We start from the raw sequence: 20,333 nt of genomic DNA on the forward strand, positions 1-20,333 counted from the left end.
CTGTGAGTGGTGCCCATGGCTGGACTGTGGCACCGGGAGCAGTGCTGAAGGGAAGTAAACCCAACGGTGCTCCCAGGACTTGTTCCTAGTGCCCTCTTCAGGGTGTCCTCCTGCGAGCAGCATTTCTAGCACAGGAAAGGGTTGTGTCTTCACAGTGTTCTCTAGGTTTAGATCTTCTGCCCATGACGTATCTGTGCCATCCACCTAAGGGTGGTGATGGAAGGGAGCGCGCCCACCTGTTTATAGCTTAGTGTCTATAAATCCGTTTTGCTTTGCCCTTTCTCAGCAGAAGGGACCTCAGCTATGGGAGGACGCCTACCCAGTGCTCCTCTCACCAGTATGCCCAGCTCAGTGACAGCCGCCAGTGGTGGGGAGAGGAGCACAGAGCCCGTGTCAGACACCCACACAGCATCCAGTGTGGCAGGGAGCTCCGCTCCTGCTCCGCTCCGCACCAGCTCCTTGGATGTGGTCCTTCTGCCATCCTCATCAGCAACAGAGCCTGGGAGGCAGGGTGATGTTTGGCAGAGCGATGCTGGACTCAGTGAGCTTCCAACGAAGGCTCTGCCTGCATTTCCTCCCGGCGTTTCAGTGCCTTCGCCTTCAGCAAGTGCTTCAGGTTGGTCTTGTGGTTTCCCGGTTTGCCATGGAGGCCATCCCTCCTACTCTCCACCTCCTGAGGTCCCATCCTCCCTTTTCTAGCTTTAAACAAGATTCACCTTTTTAGCAACCTGGGTTTATAGCGAAGGGGTCTGAGCACTGCACGGCTGGCGAGTTATCCGTCTCACTGCCTCGGGGCAGTGCTTCTCATGTCAGGAACTAGATGGCCTGGCAGCTCTTCTGGGACGCATGTGCCCTTGTGCCATGGAGCCTTGACCTCAGCCCTCAAACCGAGGGAGTCTGGCACAAGATGTGGTGAGGGATCGGTAGAACTTGAACCCTTCCTTGTATCCCACCTATCGTGTGTTTCAGCCTCGACTCTGCTTCCAGGGTCCCACCAGAGCTGGTTTGAAACCCATTGGTCCTCCCAAGGGAACTTTCTGCAGGATGTCCAAGACCAGGTCCTACCTCCCTGCCACTGTTCTCCTTCAGAAATGCTATGCAACCCAATCTGTTTTATTTTTCTGGTGTAAAGAGGAAAAGTACAGATTGCCTGGGAACCACACTTAGTAAATAAGTGATGGTGGTAACTGAGCACCACCTCCACTATGGGAATTGAAATGTTCTGATTTTAGTCCCTGTAGAGGCCTCAAAGGTATTATTAATATACAAAATATATATTTTTATATATATCTATGTATATATCTGCTTTGCAATTCCAGAGAGAGGAAGAAGAGATTCTGGTGCTCCTACTGAGACGACATACATCTCAACCCCACTCTCCAGCCGTGGGGACAGGACATCTCAGCCTGCAGCTAACCGTGGCACATGGAGCACAGCAGCAGCAAGGCCCACATCTCACCCGGACTCAGCCGGGGAGCCCCACACCAGCCCCCTCCCGTCCTCCACAGAATGGCCTGGAGTGGGACACGTCTCATCTGTCCAAGCAGGGTACACAGAGCCCAAGGTCACCCTTTCATCCAGGGTCTCCACCTACTTCTCAGCCGCCGGAGAACCTTCCAGTGAGTTTTTCTGAACTCCAGGATGGCATTTGAATTAGGAAAAAACCCACGGCCTCTCCCTCCTCCTCTTGCATGGGGTTGATGTGGCCACCAACACATGTCAGAGCTGTTGCAGGTGTTGTGGGCAGGATTTACAAGCAGTGGTGATTCTGCTCCTTGTTATTGTATATCTGCAGCTGTTGATCCTTAACAAAAAGTGTCTCAGGAGTGAGACGTGTAGCTTCTTGCTGTAGGACATATCTACTCCCTGCCTGGGTTGGGGCGATAATTATAAATAACATAAATATGCCATTATGACTCTAACAGTACTGATCGTCCCTCTGTATTTGGACAGTCCTGTTTCTTTGGAGTACACTTTGTTTGTTAGATCCACATTTAGGGTGATAGATAGGTGGGATCTACTTAATCTGTATTTAATCTGTGTTTATCTGTGCAATTTTATTAAACAGAATTATTGTAGAAACCACAGGTACTGTCTGCTCTCAGATAGTAAAATCAGATGCCTGCTTTTCGATCCTATTCCAGCTGTGGGCAGCAGCCATCGCTCACTAAGCAGCTCAAGTGCTGAGGAAAGGCTGTCCAGCCCCATCATAGATCCTGCACACAGTTCATCCACGTCTGCTGGTGGTGGAGATAGGACACTGCACTCGGTGACAGACGGGGCGCTGGCTGGTGGCACGGAGAGCTCTGTTTCTTACGCCGAAACCGCCAGCTCTCCAGGGCCGGCTCAGCCAACGTTGGTGGAACAGAGTGGGATGGCCAACGCCTCGGACGGCAGCATGGCCTTCACAGACTTTGCAACGGAGACGCTCTTCCCACATTCTTCCAAGATGCCCGCTTACTCTTTCCAAAATGACCTCACAAGTAAGTTAGTGTCTCCTGGTGGGGAAGTTCACACTGTGCCTTTGCCTACGTTGTATACAGTTTTCATTCATCGGTACATGCAGTGCCACCTGTGAGTACACCTGGGGGGATGTTTTCATCCAGGGACTCAAAGCCAGATGCCGCCAGGCTGGAGAATCATTCCAGAAGTGAAACCATGAGCCTGAGCAGGGAAACTCTCCTGTTTTGATGGCTGTGTTATTTTTTTGTACCCTAACTGGTTTCTTGTGGGTGTTGCTTTCAGAACTGTTTCATGCTGACCTAAGTCATCTGTAGAATTAAACCAAATGTTCAGTACCCTTTTTTTTATTTGTAGAGATTGCTGAATTTATCTGTACATCCTGAAATTCGTATTATAAGATTGACTGCACCTTTTATGCTAAATAATCTGAATTTTTTGCAGACTGATGTGCTACTCATTTAGGGTTTCCTGACTGCAAAGTTTTCTATCAATGAGTTCATGATAAGCTGCAAATTAACATATTGTAATAATTTCATCCTGCAGAGGCATGAAGTTCACTGTGTCTAAAAACAAACTGACTGAAGAAGACGGATATTCTTTAGTTGGGAATGGAGGATAAGAGGGAGAGGATATGAGTTTTATAAATTATGGGTGATAAAGAGAACAGATAGGTTTTCCTGTTTAGCTTGCCACAAAATAGCATGGAACGATAAGCACTCAATCACATTAGAAAAGCAAAACTGGAAGAGTGTTTTAGAAACCTACACCTTTCACAGGAGCCTTGTGTCTGTCTGAGTTCACCATTTTGGAATGAATTAAGGAGCGCAGAAGACTCCCAATTTGATGCCCACGCTTGGGTGGTGGTGTAAATTTTTAGAAGAGCATGGGCCAGTTCACAGACAAAACCATTTTATATATTTAGCGAGTGATTTTAATATGACATCAAAATACTTTAATATTACTCTGTCTTTCTAATATATTTCATTCTTTTACTCCAGGCTTTTCAAGTAGCCATCAGCCAGTCAGTAGCATTGATGCTGAGAAACGGGCCTCAGTTTCTCACACAGATGGCACATACATTTCAACAACATATACCAGAGGAGGAGAAAGGACACTCCTGTCTATCTCGAATAGCAGCACCTCTGCTGACTCCTCAGAAAGTTCCACCTTTTTTTCTGAGATTTCCAACCCTTCTGATTCATCGAGGTCTTCTGTGGCACAGGACAGGAGGAACAACGTATCCAGCGATGGCAGTTTTGTCGAACCATCTACAGAACCATTGCTGGTACACTCGTCCAAACTGTTGACTTCTGCTTCTGCAGGCAGCGTACAAAATACAACTCTCTTCAACACTGACTCTCAGTTGTTGACCACTGGCAGATCATCTGTGTCTTCATCAGCATTTCCAGCCTCTTCCTCAGTGTCACCGCTGCATCACTCCCTGTCATCAACACCACCGCCAACTTATTTGTTTACCTCATCAGAGTCATCTGAACCACTTTCGTCCTCTGTGATGGCATCTTCACCCCCTCTGCAGGCTTTGTCGTCCTCATTGCCCACTTCCTCATTGCTTTCCCCATCTTATTCGTTAGCTTCTTTATTGCCTCTGTTTTCGTCACCATCATCCATCTCGCAGTCCAATGATAGTGGTCAAGCAAGCACCTCTGTAGCTACAACTGTGGCCAGGCGGGTGCCCTCCACAGCTGCCGTGGCTGGGACCTCACCCAGAGGGACCAACAAACACAACGTCACGCACCAACCCCAAAACAGCACCACCTTCACCCCCACCGGCTCTTCTCCTCTTCTCACGGCGCCCATGGAGCAGCTTGGTGGACGCATCATGTCTGTGTCCATTCCTGTGACGGTAATGGAGACCACCTCGCCGAGAGCCACCACCGCCCAGGGAGGCAGCTTCGGGAAGGCAACATTGCTGCCCACCATGACTCATGATGCCCCACGGGCTGGGCCAACGGATGCACCCCTTAGTCCCTCACCAAGTGCAACAAACCACAGCGCCATCATCCCTGCGGTGGCACTGACAACGGTGAAACCTCCTGTGCTGACAACACCAGCCAGTCGCCAGCCAACCCCAGGTGATGCTAGCACCACGAAAGCCCACAGAGCTCAAACGCCTGCTGCCACTAAGCTTGTGTATACCACTGGTGAAAGCACAGAAGCTGTGGATCCCACCACTGCCAGGCCTGGTAAAGTCACCAAAGAAAACATCCCTGTTACAAGTCCTTCTGAAGCCCCTCCAACCAGCAAGACCACTGTGAGCATTGCAACTACTTTGGCTGCTACCAAACCAACCACTGTTCCCCTATCAAGTAGCACGACTGGGCTGAGGACATCGTCTCCGGCAACAGGTAATATGTCTAATGGTGCTCGCCAGTGGTGGGGCTAGGGACGAGGGGGCCAGCAATGCCTGGGTCCCCTTTTAAGGGTCTTCGAAAGTTTATACATGTATGTATGACAGTCGGTTATCAGAAGGGTTTGAGGATAAAAACTCGGTGTCCATGTTGGTATTTTTAAGCTGAAGGTTTAGCAATCAAGCTGAACTGCTGGAAAAGGGTGAGCATTTTGGTGAATGTTTCTGATAGAAGCATTAAGCTGAAAATGGAGAATTTCAAGAAAATAAAGCTGACTGGCCTTCCAGCTAAGCGTAGGATGCACTTTATATTTGTCGATGGATCAGCAATATTGATCGATACTGATCAATGTCTATCTTATTAATGACAAAAGGCGATTGGCCAGCACTTGGTATTTGTGTTGGAACTTGTATTATTACAACCTATGGTCGTTTTCTCCCCAACTCAATAAAATAATCTCCTCCTCAAGGGCCTGTTGCTTCTCCTGCTAGGCTACGTACCGTAGTGTTGCTCGGTGCATTGTTGCAGTCATTTATTATCGCTGCCAGGCTCCTTATCTTCTCAAGTAAATACATTCAGCGAAGTTTCATATGAATGGAAATTGATTCCGTGTTTAAAGTTCAGGAGCCTGGCCCTTATGCCACTGTAGGATATTGTGTGTGCTAATTGCATTAATCACAATGAAATACTGGCAATAGTATATATTCCATACAATAATTAAGTATTTAAAGGTTATTTTTCAGGCTGATTGGTTTTAATTATAGCTGTGGCTTCATGCAAAAAAATTCACTGTGAGGGAATGGATTTTTTTTTATCCCAAACTAATGTAATGTATCCTTTTTACCAACTGATTCACACTTTAGCCAATGTACTCTTTCCTTTAAATACCGAGTTTTGCCATTTACCAGAATGAAAAGATCCTTCTGCTGCTTGAGACGTGGTGCTTTGTTTGTATGTTGGCACTCACTGCTGTGAGAGAAGAAACTGCCCTGGTCCACGCTCCACAAAGTGCAAACTGAAGGATGGCAAAGTGAAAGCCAACGTTTTAAAATGCACCCACTCATTTCTGGCTGCTTAGATCAAAGACACCAAATCTCCGTCTCGCTGATGCTGAGGTGGTCGTGCCAAGCTAGTTGAGACTCAGAGATCGTGTCAAATGGTGTGTCCCAGGTCAACTTGGGACTGTCTGGTCTGCAGGGCCAGCGTGAGGCCACGGAGCATCGCGGTGCTGTCAGAAATACACACATGGGTTTGACTCTCACACTTTGTGCTTTAACCACAAAGCCCATCCTTCCTGCCTCTGCTGCAGGGCTCGGCAGCAGCTGCAAAATAGGTACAAGGGGTGCGTAAGCTGTCTTGCTGATCTTGTAGCACCTTGTCACCAACAAGTCCACAGTCCTGCCTACAGTCTGCCTTTTCATGCGTGTGTGATGTGCATTTGTGCTCATGTGAGTGATACACATGCAAGAGGGGCATTTTTGACGAGGAGGTGGCTTTTTTCAAAGGGAGGTATTGGGTATCTTCTCCAGAACTTGCAGTTTGAGTTGTCGAATCTGTGAAGAACCTGAGACTAGCGTCATTAATGCCCCGAAACACCGTATTTCACAGTTGGTGTCTGCTCCCCAAGCCCTTGCTCACCCAGTGGGACGTGCATTACGAGTGGTGGCACAGGCAGATATTACTGCTGTGAGCAACCCCAACCTGGCACGGAGGAGCCTGCAGCCCCGGTAAAGGAGGTGTCGGCAGCTGAGAATGCCTCCACCATTGCTGGGTAACCTACAGACTGCATCAGTGTTCAAGCAGTAGCTTTTGTTCATGGAAACAGGGCTTGGATGAAAAGGGCAGGACTTTGGTGAAGGAGCCCGTGCTCCTGTGTCTAGCTCTGGCTGCCAAGGTCCCTTCTTCCGTCTCTCCATCCATAACTGTAGGGTTGTTTGTCTTTGGAAAGCACCCAGAGATCTGCAGATGAGCAGTGCTGTAGACAAGCTGGGTGTTAATATTAACATGGATCAACACTGGATCCCAAGAGCTTCTGAATGAATATTCAAGAGCAAGTGGTTTGTATTTATTCTTTCAGCTCCGACAGAATAATTAAGAACCAGATAAATAGTAAGTGCAAATGATGCAATGAAGCATCTGGTAACGCTCAGGGAGTCACAGGAGAGGAGCCAAGTTGATCTTTTTTAGCCCAACAGTTGATGATTTTTGTGATTCTGTAACTATAGCCTGTTTTTTTTTCTGCTTTTGTAGATGTGGATAAATGTCTCTCCAACCCTTGTCCTGCGCTGGCCACCTGCAACAACACCCGTGGCTCCTATATCTGTCAGTGTCCTCTTGGATATGAGCTAGAAAAAGGAAAGTGCAATTTAGGTAAGAAAACAAAAGTGAAAAACCAGGGGAGAAAAAGATGGAAATAATTATCTGTAATCGTCTAAAACAAATTAACCTAGGCTCAGACTAGTTCAGGAACTTAATGTTCCTTCCAACCATCACTTTTGACAAGAGCCTTTTAGTGTTTGTACAAGTGCAGTGTCTAAAGCCTGTCGTGTTGGGGTGCCCTGGGGAGCAGGCACAGCGATAGCTGAGGGTTTCTTAAAAACACAGCAACAGAGCGGTGGGCTCGGGCTTGTTAGTGAGGACAGATGTGCCCCTTGTGTCCCTCATGCCTTTTACAACCCCCCAAAAAGCGTTCAGCAGCTTATCGTAGCTCCCAGCCCGGCAAACCCGGGCGGCAGCGCTTGGCTTGGGAGAAGTGAGTGGGGCTATTGTGTAACCTGGCTTCAGTGGGACCAGCCACGTGCGGAAAATTAAGCAGCCGTGAAAGTCTTTGCAGGCTCAAGGTCTGGTTTCATACCTTTAGCATTTTTCATGCAGCACAGTTATTAGTTCGAACTCAGGTTCTGACCCCCTCCTTTCTATTAGAGGGACTCTCAATCTCAAGGATTTACAATGTCCCATTGTAACGGGGAATTTGTTTTGCTAGAGTTTCTTCTGACCCTTAATCATCAAGGATTAGAGGCATGGAAATTTTGCTAAGGGAACATGGGTGAGGTGTCCCTGAAGGGTGTTTTGAAACATTTCTTCGAGTTGGAATGTGTCAGCTTCTAATTTAGAGAGTTGTTTTGATTATGCTTTGAACTGGGATATGGGCAGATTATGTAAATACTGAGAAGGTGATTATTTTTACCTGGAGTTGTTATATTAGAGCTGTCTGGTATAATATTTGTGATTAAGATAGGCTCTGCGGATGGGAAAAAATGGGAAAGAATTGGAGGCTTTATAATGTTATCTGCAACCGTATTTGCTTTTCTGGTGGAACATAAAACTGAAGCTCTGAGTTCTCATTTCCACCGAGTATCTCATGACACTTAATACAAGATTTAGGGATATTATCTCTCTGAGTCTGGACAACTCAGATTATTGCATTCTGCTGCCATGAATCAAATATTAATCTAAGCATGGAAAAATGCATCTTTTGGACCTCTTTTCAAATGTCATTGCTCATTCTGTCCAACAATTTGAAAAATGAAAATGTCCTTTCTACAGTGCTTTATTTTGACTTGCTGATTTGCTTTCCTTCCATGAGAGGGAGGGGTAAGAGATTTGAGAGGTTTAACCCAAGTTATTATAAATAGCTTTGGTACCTGAAACTATCTTGTTAATAAACTTAGCCAGCTCTTTTTGTGGTTTAGGGGTCTTTTTAAATTAGTCTGTGTTTCTGTAGGAAGTGTATGAACTCTGCGGTGAAATGCTGGCTGTTCAGCAGCATTGAGCTGTGGAATTTGACTGGGGCTGTGGGAACATTGCAGCAACCCTCGGGAAAACTCCCAAGGCTAGGACTTTGCTTTTCGGGGGCAGTGACTGTCAGATTTGAGTTTTCTATCTGTTGAGTGAAGGGATTTTCCATGCAGACAGTCTCTGATGTAAGGCGGATGAAACCGCAGCTACACATGGCATGGAGACGTGTGTTCTGACTAACTTGTCTTATTCTCCTTTTTAGTAAGAATATTTATTGGCCAGGTCCCCCTGAAGCTTAATATTACCCATGGGAAGTATGCAGAGCTCCTACATGTTGAGGATGAAATCCTGTCGATGGTGAGTGTTGTTGCCAGGACTTTGGCAATGCTGACGGGACAGGTCCCCTTTGCTCCTTTTATGGTTGTCGTGGAAACCCATAAGAGTCTGTAGAGTGGATTTAGCCTTTTTAATCATTGAACAATCCTGGTCTGATGTAAAGGACTGGTGAGATGTACGTTTTTAAATCCCAGCACGCTTCTCTCCCCTGCCGTGCCCAGGCTCTCAAGACAGCAGCAGAGATAGGGCTCCTCACAGTAAATCTCACAGGTGCTGGGGCAGGTTGGACTGCAGCTGGTGACACCTTGCTCTTAGCCAGACCCTATGGGATGAAGCATAGCAGCAGCACCCACCCATACATACCTTCCTTTTGGTGGAGTTTCCCAGTCACGCTATTGCAACCATGTGTCCCCTGATCTGTTCAGAGCAAGCCCTGGGTGAGCTGGTGGCTTCCCAATATGCTGTGCTATCTGTTGCTCCAAAAAGACTTCTGGGCTGGGGATAGGTACATCTCTGTGCGTTATTTAGCCAGATCATAGCATGCATGAATTTGTCCTGTTGGCAGTTCCTGGGCTGGCTATCCCAGCTCTTTTTGGAGTAGGTGATTTGGAGATGCTGCCAAAGGAAGGGGGAGATGGGGTGAATCTCGTTGATGCTGCCTGCATGGCTTGTGCTGGGGAGTCAGCACAACCAACTGCATGGATCCAGGGAGAGGGAGGCTTTGAGCTCAGCCTCTCTCCCAGGGATCTCTCCTCTCTGGCTTCTGGCTCGTCCTCTACCTTGGTGGTACAGTGGGACCCCAGGCAGGTGCTCAGGACAAAACCCCCAGGTCTTCGTTCTTCTCCAAGGCTGTGCAACGGTGACTCCAGCTGTCCCATGCTGGCAACAGTACGGTGCATCTTTCTTATTGAGCAGATGAACTGCTGGGATGCTCAGAGCCCCCTTGAGCAGGCAGCTCTGGTGAACACGGGGGATGGTGTCGGTGACCGAGGAGGGCCATCCCATGCTGCATCCCACTGGGCTGCTTCTTTCCATCATCCCCTGGGGCACTAACAGCTGCTTTCTCCTTCCTTGCAGCTTGATGCATCGCTGTCGGGCTTACCAGGGTACCACCACTCCACAGTTAAGGCGACCAGGTAAGGCTAAGGCTACCAGGGGAAGAGTGAGAAACTCAAGCGTTCGGGATGTTGAACTTGAGATCTGTGTTTTCCATTTTGAGTCGGTGCTGGGCTTGATGCAATCTGGCTCAGCAGTAGTGCAGGGCATGGAAAACGCCTGGCCACCTTGCCTGGCTCTCCCTGTAGCATCCCCCTGGCCTGAGCAGCTTGGGGATGGGCTCGTGAGCTGCCCAGGAGGGATTTATGGCTGGTTTCAGTGAGCTACCAGCACCCCTTCCAGCCCCAAATTTATCTTTCTGTGTGTAAGTTTGTCCTGTTTTTGAGGTCTGTTACAATGCATGGCTGTTTCAGTACGTATGCAATATTGTGTCTGCAGTGCAAGCATTGCTTGCATTAATGAGTCCTATGTATAATGTGCATTAATAAGAGTCCTATGTATAAGGTGCTAACAATGATATCAGACTGACCCGTGGTACTCAGGGCTGTTTTGTTTTGTTTTCTGTTAGGGAGGCAAATTTTGTGCATGTTTCAGTGCAATCCACGTTCTCTTTAGCATCCAACGTGACTTTCTATGACGTTGTCAGCAGCGTGAAAAGCTACATTCGAGCTTGCAAATCCCCCACCGAAGCCTGCCAGTTCATCTCCAGCCTGAAACCTCTCCACAGAGGTAAATAGCATCTGTAGGAACTGTGATGGGAAGGGAAAGGGATGTTTTATTTGGCTCCTTTTATAACAGGGGGAGAAAGATTTTGGTGTTTGGTAAAATCCCTCTGAATCTTTTTTTATCTTATATAAATGGGAGTCATCTTAAGAGCTCCGCAGTACAAAAGGGATGCAGATATCGAGCCTTATCTTTGCCACATGTGTGAGAAATCTGCCTCTCTGTGAAAATATTGTGCAGCACAGGATTAGAGGCATTGTAGGGCCGCCTTTCATCTCCGGGATGTGACACCGGGCCCCGGCCAGATCAAAAAACCATAAGTCTTAATTCCACCCGCCCAGCCAGGAGCCGGGAAACGCTGTGAAAACCGAGACAAATCCCCCCAGTGAAGTGGATTAGAGCCACTGGAGGCTACACGGGTGTCGTGGTTTAGCCCCATCCGGCAACTAGGACCATGCAGTGGTGGGACGTAGAAGAGAATCGGAAGAGTAAAAGCAAGAAAAGTCGTGGGTTGAGATAAAGATGGTTTAATAGGTAGAGCAAAAGCTGTGCATGCAAGCAAAGCAAAACAAGGAATTAATCCACCACTTCCCATCGGCAGGCAGGTGCTCAGCCATCTCCAGTGTAGCAGGGCTCCATCACGCATAATGGTTACTTGGGAAGACAAAACACCATAGCTCTGAATGACATCCCCTGCCCTTTCTTCTGCTTCCTCCAACTTTCCATACTGAGCATGATGACAAATGGTATGGAATATCCATTTGGGCAGTTGGGGTCATGTGTCCTGTGTGTGTCTCCTCCCAACTTTTTGTGCACCCCTGGCCTACTCACTGGTGGGGCGGTGTGAGGAGCAAAAAAGGCCTGGTGTGCTCAGCAACAACGAAAACCACCAGTGCGCTACCAACACTATTTCCCATCCCAAATCCAAAACATTGCACTACACCAGCTGCTAGTAAGAAAGTCACCTTCATCCCAACCAAAACCACAACAGCAGGGAGCTGCACTCTCCTGCCTGCGCAATTTCAGTGTTGCAGGGTGTAAAAATGGTTCACAATTAAGAGCTTTCAATTTCTGTACCAAATCCTCTACCTGCCAAAGGGGAATGTGGGTCTGGCACAGAGAGACCTGGAGAAGCACGTCAGTGCTGTGCAGGACCTTCTCCAGGTGGACCCCAGGTGGTGGCCCTCTGCCCTGCACCTCCAGCTCCTTGCTTTATGAGTGTGCGATAGAGGAGATTTAGCCGTGAGACAGAGGAGATTTAGCCGTGAGAGGTACCAGCAGGATGCAGTGAGGGAATACCCTTGAAAATGGGCTCCTGCAAGGAGCTCTACGACTTCAGAGTTTGAGGCTTCGAGGTTTGGCTTTGAGGATGAAGGGTGTCAGCACTTAGCCTGGGTCTAGCAGGAAACCCCTCGGATCGTTTTGGCAAAGTAAACACAAAGATGAGATATTTATTGTGTGCTTTTATTTTACGTGCCGTATTTTAAAGCCACACTCCACCACGGATTAAATTAAATTGTTTTGGTAGACCTGCTCAGATTATATCTAGCCGTTACCTCTGAAACAATGCTTCTTGTAAAGTCTATTTCTAACTTAAAATAAGCAGAATGAGAACCAAGTGATGTTCTTGTGTAAGTGCTTAAAAGAAAAGATGTCAGATCAAAAAAAAATAATGATGATGGATCTAGCAGGGACAGGTTTATAAAAGGTGAGTGACAAATGAGTGACACGTTTTCCATAACATCCTATTTCTCATGAATATTTTTTCATTTGTTCATACCATTTAGTCTGACCTCTCAGTAAACAATGTAAATTCAGTGACACAGTTTCTGTCATTTACCCACAGTTTTCCTCAATGCTTATTGTAAAAAATCTGACTTTCTAAATTAAAACACTGCTTCAAAGTAATGTAAATGAAAGGACAAATTCTTCCTTTGAAAAATGAAAAAATCCAGTGCTTAATATTGAAATGGAAAAAAATTTTTTGGGCTGAGCAAAATGTTTTGCTTGATATAAACTTAAAAATTGATTTGTTGAACTGTCTCAGGGGGTGAATGTGTTTCAGCTCGAGCCAAACCAAATTTTTATTTTTCATTTCCCCTTCTGCCTCCGAGCTGAAACATTTATTATTCGCTCCCTCTATTTGCCTGTACAAACAATGGTAGATACGCAAGAGATGGTGACAGTGTAATGTTGACTGTCTCCTAATGGAACAAATGTTATTTAACAAAAAAAGAAAAGAGATTAAAGCAGGACATGAGCTGAATGTGATGCCTGGGGAAAGCAAATGTGCGTGATGGTGGGTTCAGAGAGAACCGCGCTGATGTTGGCCGCCTCTTCCCAACAGTCGGCAGCTTGTGCAAGCAGAAAGACCCCGAATGCGACAAGGAAACTTCTGAATGCACCGACTTCGATGGGGTTGCGCTCTGCCAATGCAAAAGCGGGTACTTCAAATACAACAAGATGGACCACTCCTGCAGAGGTATTGCTCTTTGTGTGGCATATTTTGCCTGAATTTTGCTTTAACTTTTTGTTCCAGTGGAAATGAGTGTGTGTCTGTATCACCGTGCATGCAAGAAGCTCAATATTATGAATAAATATTAGCAGCTCAAATTTCTTTTATATAGTTAGGGGACTTTTCAGCAGACGCTGAAGATACTGTCTCTCTCTAGGAATAATATTATCTCTTTCTGGAGCACGCTGTGAGTCACGGTGATCGAGAAGAGGGAGAAAGGGGCCCGGCTGCTTTGGGCTCCAGTTCAGTGGCACAGAGCAGAGATGACGTGCGGCTCTGCCTGTTTTGATTTTGTCTGAACTCTCAGCGAACTTAGGAGAAGTGCTTTAAACTCACAAGCTTATATTAATACCTCATCAATATTTTAAAAATAAGTATCTGAAAATAATTATGAATTTATGTGCTCCTAATAGAAATTTAAAACTTAAAAGTTATATTATTTTTTAGCTACTCGTCAGATCATGAAATCTGGTTGTGCTACATTTTAAATAAGGTCTTTGTCCCTGTGCCAGTGGTCAAAATTACTTCTGTAGGATCAGGGTGTACATTCCCTCGTTCCAGTGGTTGTTGTAGGGCTTCTGAAGAAATGGAGTTTTCTGATGACATATCAGTAAGAATTGCAATAGTGGTTATATATTGTTTCTGGCAGTGTCTGCTCAGATGCTGTTGAAATAGGAGGAGATGCTTTGTCAATTCCAGATCTGATCAGAGAGTGATAAAAACGTGTCTGGAAATAACTCATGTGCTGCAGACTCTGGGATGGACATCTCAGAGATGGGCATCTCTGGGTCCCAGATCATGGTCCTGCCTCTCCTCTGCTCTGTGGCTCCAAGCGAAACCTTTTTCCTTTGTGTTTTCCTTCCCTCCCTTCATCTTGGGGGAAGGATTTTTATTAGGACATACTGTCTGTCTCCACCTACCCTTGAGAGAGAGAAGGGCTCATGGAGTGAGCAGGGAGTTGAGCTGAAACCTGGTAGGCTTTTGCCCAACTTCTGCTCCATCACCGATGGTGGGGACCCAGGATGAGTTACTCCATTTTTCTTGTCCATGTCCTTTGCCAAGCAGTGTTGTCAAGATAAATACCTGAAAGGCACTGGGGTGTGATGATAACAGAGGGCTAGGAGATCTAACGTCTTGTACATGTGGTTACTCCCTACTTATGGCTCTTGTTCGCTGTGCAAAATATAAAAAAAACCCTGCCTGCACACAGTGGGGCCTCAATTCCCTCTTCAGCTCTCTGCTGTCAGTAGGAAACATCTTATTGATGAGCTCGAGAGTGTCTGAGGAACAGGGTTGATGCGGGACTTAGGCTGCAGTGCAGTGGCATGACGATAGCACTGACTGCATGGTGCCACGGCCCAGCAAGATGCCAGATTTTCAGCATCACTTTGTTCCCATCTGGGTAATCCAGGTGGTTGGGATTTTTAAAGGCTTTTTCAAAAGAAAAGCTATGGCCCTCATTTGATATTTAGGGCTATTTTCTGATAAATATAGCATACAATATACCAGCCTCTTTGAAATCCTCTGCCCTTTCAGCGACTAAACAGGAACTGAGGTCTCCTGAGCATCTGACCCTCATTGTGGGTCATGAAAATGTGGTGCGGTAACTCCAATTATAGTATTTGCAAAGAGGGAAATGGCTATTGTGCTGCCCTGTCCGGTCTCCCCCGTGGGAAGGCGGGTACGGCTGGGAGAGCTGCCGGGGTGTGGGGGATCAGCCTCCCCAACCCTCAGGGATTGTTCTGTCCTGCCTTGTGGTGTCTGTCCCCTAGGGCATGCGCAAAAAAGCATCCCTTGGACCAAGGAAGGGTTGGGTCTCCGAGCCACGGGAGTTTGGACATGTTGGCCATGGTAGAGCTCGGCATGCAGTTGTGTCATCTCTGGGTTGTTGCTGGTTTTCAATCTTCCCAGTATCTTCAGGGCTGTTTTAGAAAGGGCAACAAACCCAATGTGCCAACTTTTCCAGGGCATGCTATTTTTAACAGTACAGAGGGTTTCTAGAGCTAAGCAAGGAGCAGCAAAGCATGTTTCCAAAGAGACCCCTGAGTCTCTTTCAGGAAGGTGAAAGCAAAGGAATCCCAAGTAGAAAAGCACGACTCAATAGCTTTGCTTGGCCCCTGACACTTAAGCCTTTCCTCTGTTCCCTGCTCATGTTCGAAAGCTTGCCGAGTGAGTGTGACAGCCTGAGCTCTCATGGGAGCGTCTTCAAAGGAGCAGGAAAGATGCCAGAGGAGAAAGCAAAGTGGCAGGAAAAGGCTGGGTGAGGAGAGGAAAAGACATAAGCACCGAGCATTTAAATAAGACAGAGAGATGGATGTTTTCAGGATCTTGCTTTTCCTCTTTACCGCCCCTAGAGCCTCCTGGCCCGACAGCTCTGTGCCAGCGGGGTCCCAGGGCTGCTCCTGCCCAAGACACGGCTCCAGCTTTGAGACCGCTCAAGGTGTACGTGTCCTGCACATGTTACGTGGCTAGGGTGGAGGGGGTGAGATTACGCTGGGCTCCATCATCTGCCTGCAGGCTCCTCCGGGCCTTCCCAACACGCACGCAGTGGGCTGGGGCTGGGGCTGACACTGGGGTACACGGGGCTGCTGCGCTCATTAGAGAAGGCAACTCCAACGAGCTGTTGAGGTGATGCCTCCCTCCGCTTTACTGAGGATTTCATTATTGCCTGATCTTGTGGTTCGCTTTGGTAGAGCGTTTACTCCATAATGTTTTCAGTCTGCTTTTGTTAGCAAGTGAAAGGAGCAACCCATCCAGTCCCATTTTGCTAATGCCTCGGTGTTATGGATGAGCCAGGCAAGGATCCTTTGGGATTTACTACTCTTGCCCAGGCTGTTTCATGATTGAGGCTCTTAACTCTTGTCCAGTGACATCTGGTCTCTTCCTTGACTTCAAAGAAACCATCTTAGAGAGAGAAAAATAAATCCAGTGCATCATGATGAGATGCAGCAGGGGGGGTATTTAAAGAGCCTCATCCTCCCCATCCACAGCTCAGGGGGGAGTAAAAGGAGTAAAAGAGGTGGTGGAGGAGTAGTGAGGGTATATAGGGCAGAGAAAGAGACGCAAGACCAGCTGTAATGGACATCAGCTTCCCCATCATCATTGGTGCCAGTTGCTACGCCCCACAGGGTAAATGACATACTTAGTGACACGAGATGCTTAGTAAATGGGATATAGGCCAATGGCATTTTGATATGACCACAAGCAAGGCCAGGCAGCCAAGAGCAGAGTGCCAGGCACACGGCAGAACACGTCTCCTGGAAAGCAGAGACTTGGGTAGAGCTGCGAAGAGGGCTTGGTGGGTAAAGAAGAGGTCCCCAGCTCTGGTTTCTAAGTCTAGTATGGTCCCTGGGTGCATTTAGGGGGCATGGGCAGGCAGAAGAGGGGAACTTTGTGATATCTATTTCTGGGAACCAGAAATCAAAAGTGGCGAAGAGAACCTGTAAGCATCCAGAGCAAAGCTGCAATAACCAGAGAGACTCAAAGATCTCAGTGCACTTGGCTTTGTTAAAGGCAAAGGAGTGATTTGGTGGTGAGGAGGAGAAATGTGATCATATAACCTTTCCCAGCCTAGCAAAAAAACATCCGAAGGCTGGAATTTGACACTGGGATAATTCAGACCAGAAAGAAGGTGAATGTTTTTAATGGCTGGGGAAATTAACTTTATGAGCATCTGACCCAGGGTTGTGGTTGATTGTCCGCCACTGAGAATATTAAAATCAATCTTGGATGGTTCTCTAAACTGTAGCTCCAGTTCAGCTATTTGATTTGAAACTGGAATTAAATTTAGGGAAGCTCTGTGACCTGTATTATGAGGGGGAGGTCACAGTCACATTGCTCCCTGCTGGCATCAATATCACTTGTTGGTGCTGGAAGAGCCATAAACTTCTGAATCCAGCCAGAAAACTAGTGCTCTCTGTTGGTTTACTATGATATTGCCAGCCCATCCTAATGGACAAAGTTGCACGTTTGTCTTTCTTTCCTTCCTTCCTCTCCTCCTTTGCTAAGCGCATCCAAAAATACAGTTGTTGGCTGTGCCAGATGTGTGAGGGGGAAAAAAATCCATGGGCATGTTTTATTTCTCTTAACAATCTAGTTTTATTCCCTGTGGAGTACGTTGCAGGGATTTCCCAGACCTCTGGGTGATGTTTTGCATGCAGACTCCGGAGGGTTGCTTCACGTGCTGCTCTGGCTTGTCCCTCTGCCCAAAGTGACTCCATCCATGTCACTCCTCCCCAGGTCTCTGTCTGAACTGTCTCAGGTGACCACCTTCACTGCCGCCGCAAAAGGCAGCGTGATTTTATCAGTAATCTGAAGTTTATAATTGTATGTCCAAAGTATCATCCCCTTTGCCGTTCATCAAAAGGGTAGTGTAATTTTCTCAGACAATGCAGGTGATGAGATAGCTGTCCATAAGCACGGAAATTATTTTATTTTGAAGCGATGGTTTCAGTATTTCACCAACATTTTGTACATAGCAGTTTTCTGGGTTATTTTGACCTAGTAAATTTAATTTCTATCATACAGCAAAAATATGATATTTCAAAATTTGATTTAGCTCCAAATTTGACAGAGAATAAAAAAAGGTGACATGAGGCAAAACATAACATACCGCTTTGCGTTACCCCGACTGCGTTTGCGTAACATTTTGTTGCAGTATTAACATTTAAAAGTAATGGATAATGTGAGTCAATGCTCAAGTAGCACCGTTCAAATGAGGTTTCAGAACAAAAAGTGCAGGCACTCGCAGACTTTTTTACACTGCTATTTTGTGGGAAGCAGTAAAAGTGTGCAGCGAGGTTCCATTTGCAGAAGATGATGTTCTGCTGGGAATTACATTACCATCTGCCCAGCCTGTGCCAGGCTCTGGGCTGGCTCTGCCGGGAAGCCCTGAAATGGTCCTGTCAAAGCCAGCGGGAGGTGAATTTACGTGCTCGGTATTTTGCCTAAACCAGAGAAGATATTGCATCACATGAGAGCCCATCGCGGTCCTGCTGTGCCAGCAGCGCAGACCGGCTTGTTGGTCCCCAAGGTTGTTTGGGGTGAGGCTGCCGTGGGAAGCGGGGATGGGAAATGCCTCCCCTGCACCACTACGCGGTGCTCACGGCCCTTCTCTCCTCTGTGTTTTTAGCCTGTGAAGATGGATATAAGCTGGAAAATGATACCTGTGTGAGGTATGGTGACTGTTCTGCCCTCCTCCTACCCCACCATCCTTCTTAATATTGCTTTAGTGACCTGTCAGCACAACTAAGCCACTGAAACTCCCTGTTGTTTTCTGTTACCAGCTGCCCATTTGGCTTAGGTGGATTCAACTGTGGAAACCGTAAGTACTGAGTTTTGCTTCTTTTAATATCCGCAGTGTCAGAAACGGGAAATTTGAAACAAGTAATTGCAAATGACTATGTCTAAAATGCAGTGGGTTCACACTACTCTTGTTTTTTGTTTCTTCATTTTCTGTTAAAAATTATTTTGTTGACCTTTGAGAAACTTGACTTAATGTTATGTCCTAAGGAAAGGAAATCTCCTTTCTCTGGATACTCTCTCATGACAGCACATATAATGGGCACCCTTGAAGCAAGATATTCAGAGGTGAATCCATGAAATGTTGTTTGAATGATTCTGATCTATCAGTGAAGGGAATCCATCCCACAGAGAAGCAAGAGCTTGTTCTTCCTTCAGCAGGAGATCCCAAACTCCATCCATTTCACTTGAAAATTTAAGGCGATATTGCTTAGAGAGGGAGGGAAGATGGGAAATAAACAGTTAATCCCTTTGCATGAGGACTGTGGATATGTTTAAATTAGTATTTGCAACTACATCGCTGTTTCTAAGTGAGTCTCTGTCTTCCCTGTCTGCAGCGTATCAGCTCATCACTGTGGTGATCGCGGCTGCAGGAGGGGGACTTCTGCTTATCATGGGCATAGCACTGATTGTCACCTGCTGCCGGTAGGTACCACCGCCAGCCCCGGGTCATCTCTGGCATCCTCTCAGTGGGTTACACCACACTTAGTGCTTCACATGTGAACCCCGAAGGACCAAAACATAGGTGAAAACATAGGGTAGCTAATCAAGTGGATTAATCAGAGATACTGACGTATTACATTGTGCTTTCATTTGGGACGTATCTTTTTTTTTTCAAGAAACCAGGCTAAAAAATTCAACTCAGTGTCTCTTAAGGATGCACATGGCAATTGTGTCCTCTAAAGATGGGGAGGCAAAAGAGTCCTTCTGACTCAGAGCTGTAAGGCAGCCAGGGAGCAGTCTCCAAACAGCAAGCTAAGTAGAAAGGAGAAGTTTAGGCAACAGCAAAGGTTGCTGGCCATTGCTCAAGTGGTGTTTGAGTGTATTTGAGTCTGTTTTCATTTTTCTTTATGGACAAGTCTTGCACGTGCTCTCACTTTATGAGTCTCTCCCTGTCAGGTGCACACACGCGTGTACACACATCGTTCCCATACCAGCAAGTAGCTTTCAGACTAGATGCGAGACATGCTGCCAAGGAACGTCTGCTTCATGATTTTTATATCATGAAAAGGGCTGTCTTGCAGTAACACCCTCTCCCCTCCATTCCAGCCCCTAAATCCATGATTTCAAAGCCCTCTGGTTAAAGTGGCCAGATGGATTTATCAGTAACATAGATGTGGCGGTGGTTTGGTTGGCACAGTGGTGTGCGCTTGTTCCCACGTGTTTTGATCCAGGGGGATGCCCGCAAGCCCCAGCCAGGAGGGGTGATGGCCAGTACACCTCTAGGGCCCAGAGTGCAGATCTCCGCAGGGATGGGCTGATCTTCTCATGAGTCCTGACTTTTGGCAGGTTATGTGACTTCCTGGAGGGTGCTCTGCCAAAGTCCACTCGTACAACATGGTACTCATGTAGGGGCATTTGGTGCCATTCAGACTTGCAGCTTGCAGGCCTTCCCTCTCATGAGTTAACATTGTGCCTAGAGGTGCTATAGTTAAGCACTTGGAGACTTGAATAGCATAGGGGCTCCCATAGGTTTTTCTTTCGTCCTAGATTTCTGTGACTTTTTCATTGACTCAGGGGAGCACACACATTTTTAAGAGACGATGGGCATAAGTTGGAACAGGAGAGGTTCAAACTGAACGTAGGGAAAAACTCTTTCACCAAGAGGACAG

The 20,333-nt window shown here is 46.9% G+C and overlaps 1 protein-coding gene across 4 annotated transcripts in view; it reads left to right on the plus strand.

Moving 5' to 3' along the window:
- Nucleotides 1-20,333, plus strand: part of HEG1 (heart development protein with EGF like domains 1) — a 59,103-nt gene that overhangs the window by 31,301 nt on the left and 7,469 nt on the right. For 2 of the 4 annotated variants that reach the window (XM_063340882.1, XM_063340880.1), the window contains 12 exons: nucleotides 287-616; nucleotides 1,320-1,619; nucleotides 2,145-2,483; nucleotides 3,462-4,829; nucleotides 7,083-7,202; nucleotides 8,833-8,927; nucleotides 9,984-10,042; nucleotides 10,531-10,691; nucleotides 13,033-13,167; nucleotides 18,332-18,374; nucleotides 18,486-18,523; nucleotides 19,059-19,146. In XM_063340882.1, coding sequence (XP_063196952.1) covers nucleotides 287-616; nucleotides 1,320-1,619; nucleotides 2,145-2,483; nucleotides 3,462-4,829; nucleotides 7,083-7,202; nucleotides 8,833-8,927; nucleotides 9,984-10,042; nucleotides 10,531-10,691; nucleotides 13,033-13,167; nucleotides 18,332-18,374; nucleotides 18,486-18,523; nucleotides 19,059-19,146 — 3,076 coding nt within the window. The remainder of the gene's footprint in view (nucleotides 1-286; nucleotides 617-1,319; nucleotides 1,620-2,144; nucleotides 2,484-3,461; nucleotides 4,830-7,082; nucleotides 7,203-8,832; nucleotides 8,928-9,983; nucleotides 10,043-10,530; nucleotides 10,692-13,032; nucleotides 13,168-18,331; nucleotides 18,375-18,485; nucleotides 18,524-19,058; nucleotides 19,147-20,333) is intronic. The other 2 variants (XM_063340881.1, XM_063340883.1) reach the window with 2 other exon arrangements.

The sequence above is a fragment of the Chroicocephalus ridibundus genome, chromosome 7 (genome assembly GCF_963924245.1).
Source record: "Chroicocephalus ridibundus chromosome 7, bChrRid1.1, whole genome shotgun sequence".
Classification (NCBI taxonomy): domain Eukaryota; kingdom Metazoa; phylum Chordata; class Aves; order Charadriiformes; family Laridae; genus Chroicocephalus; species Chroicocephalus ridibundus.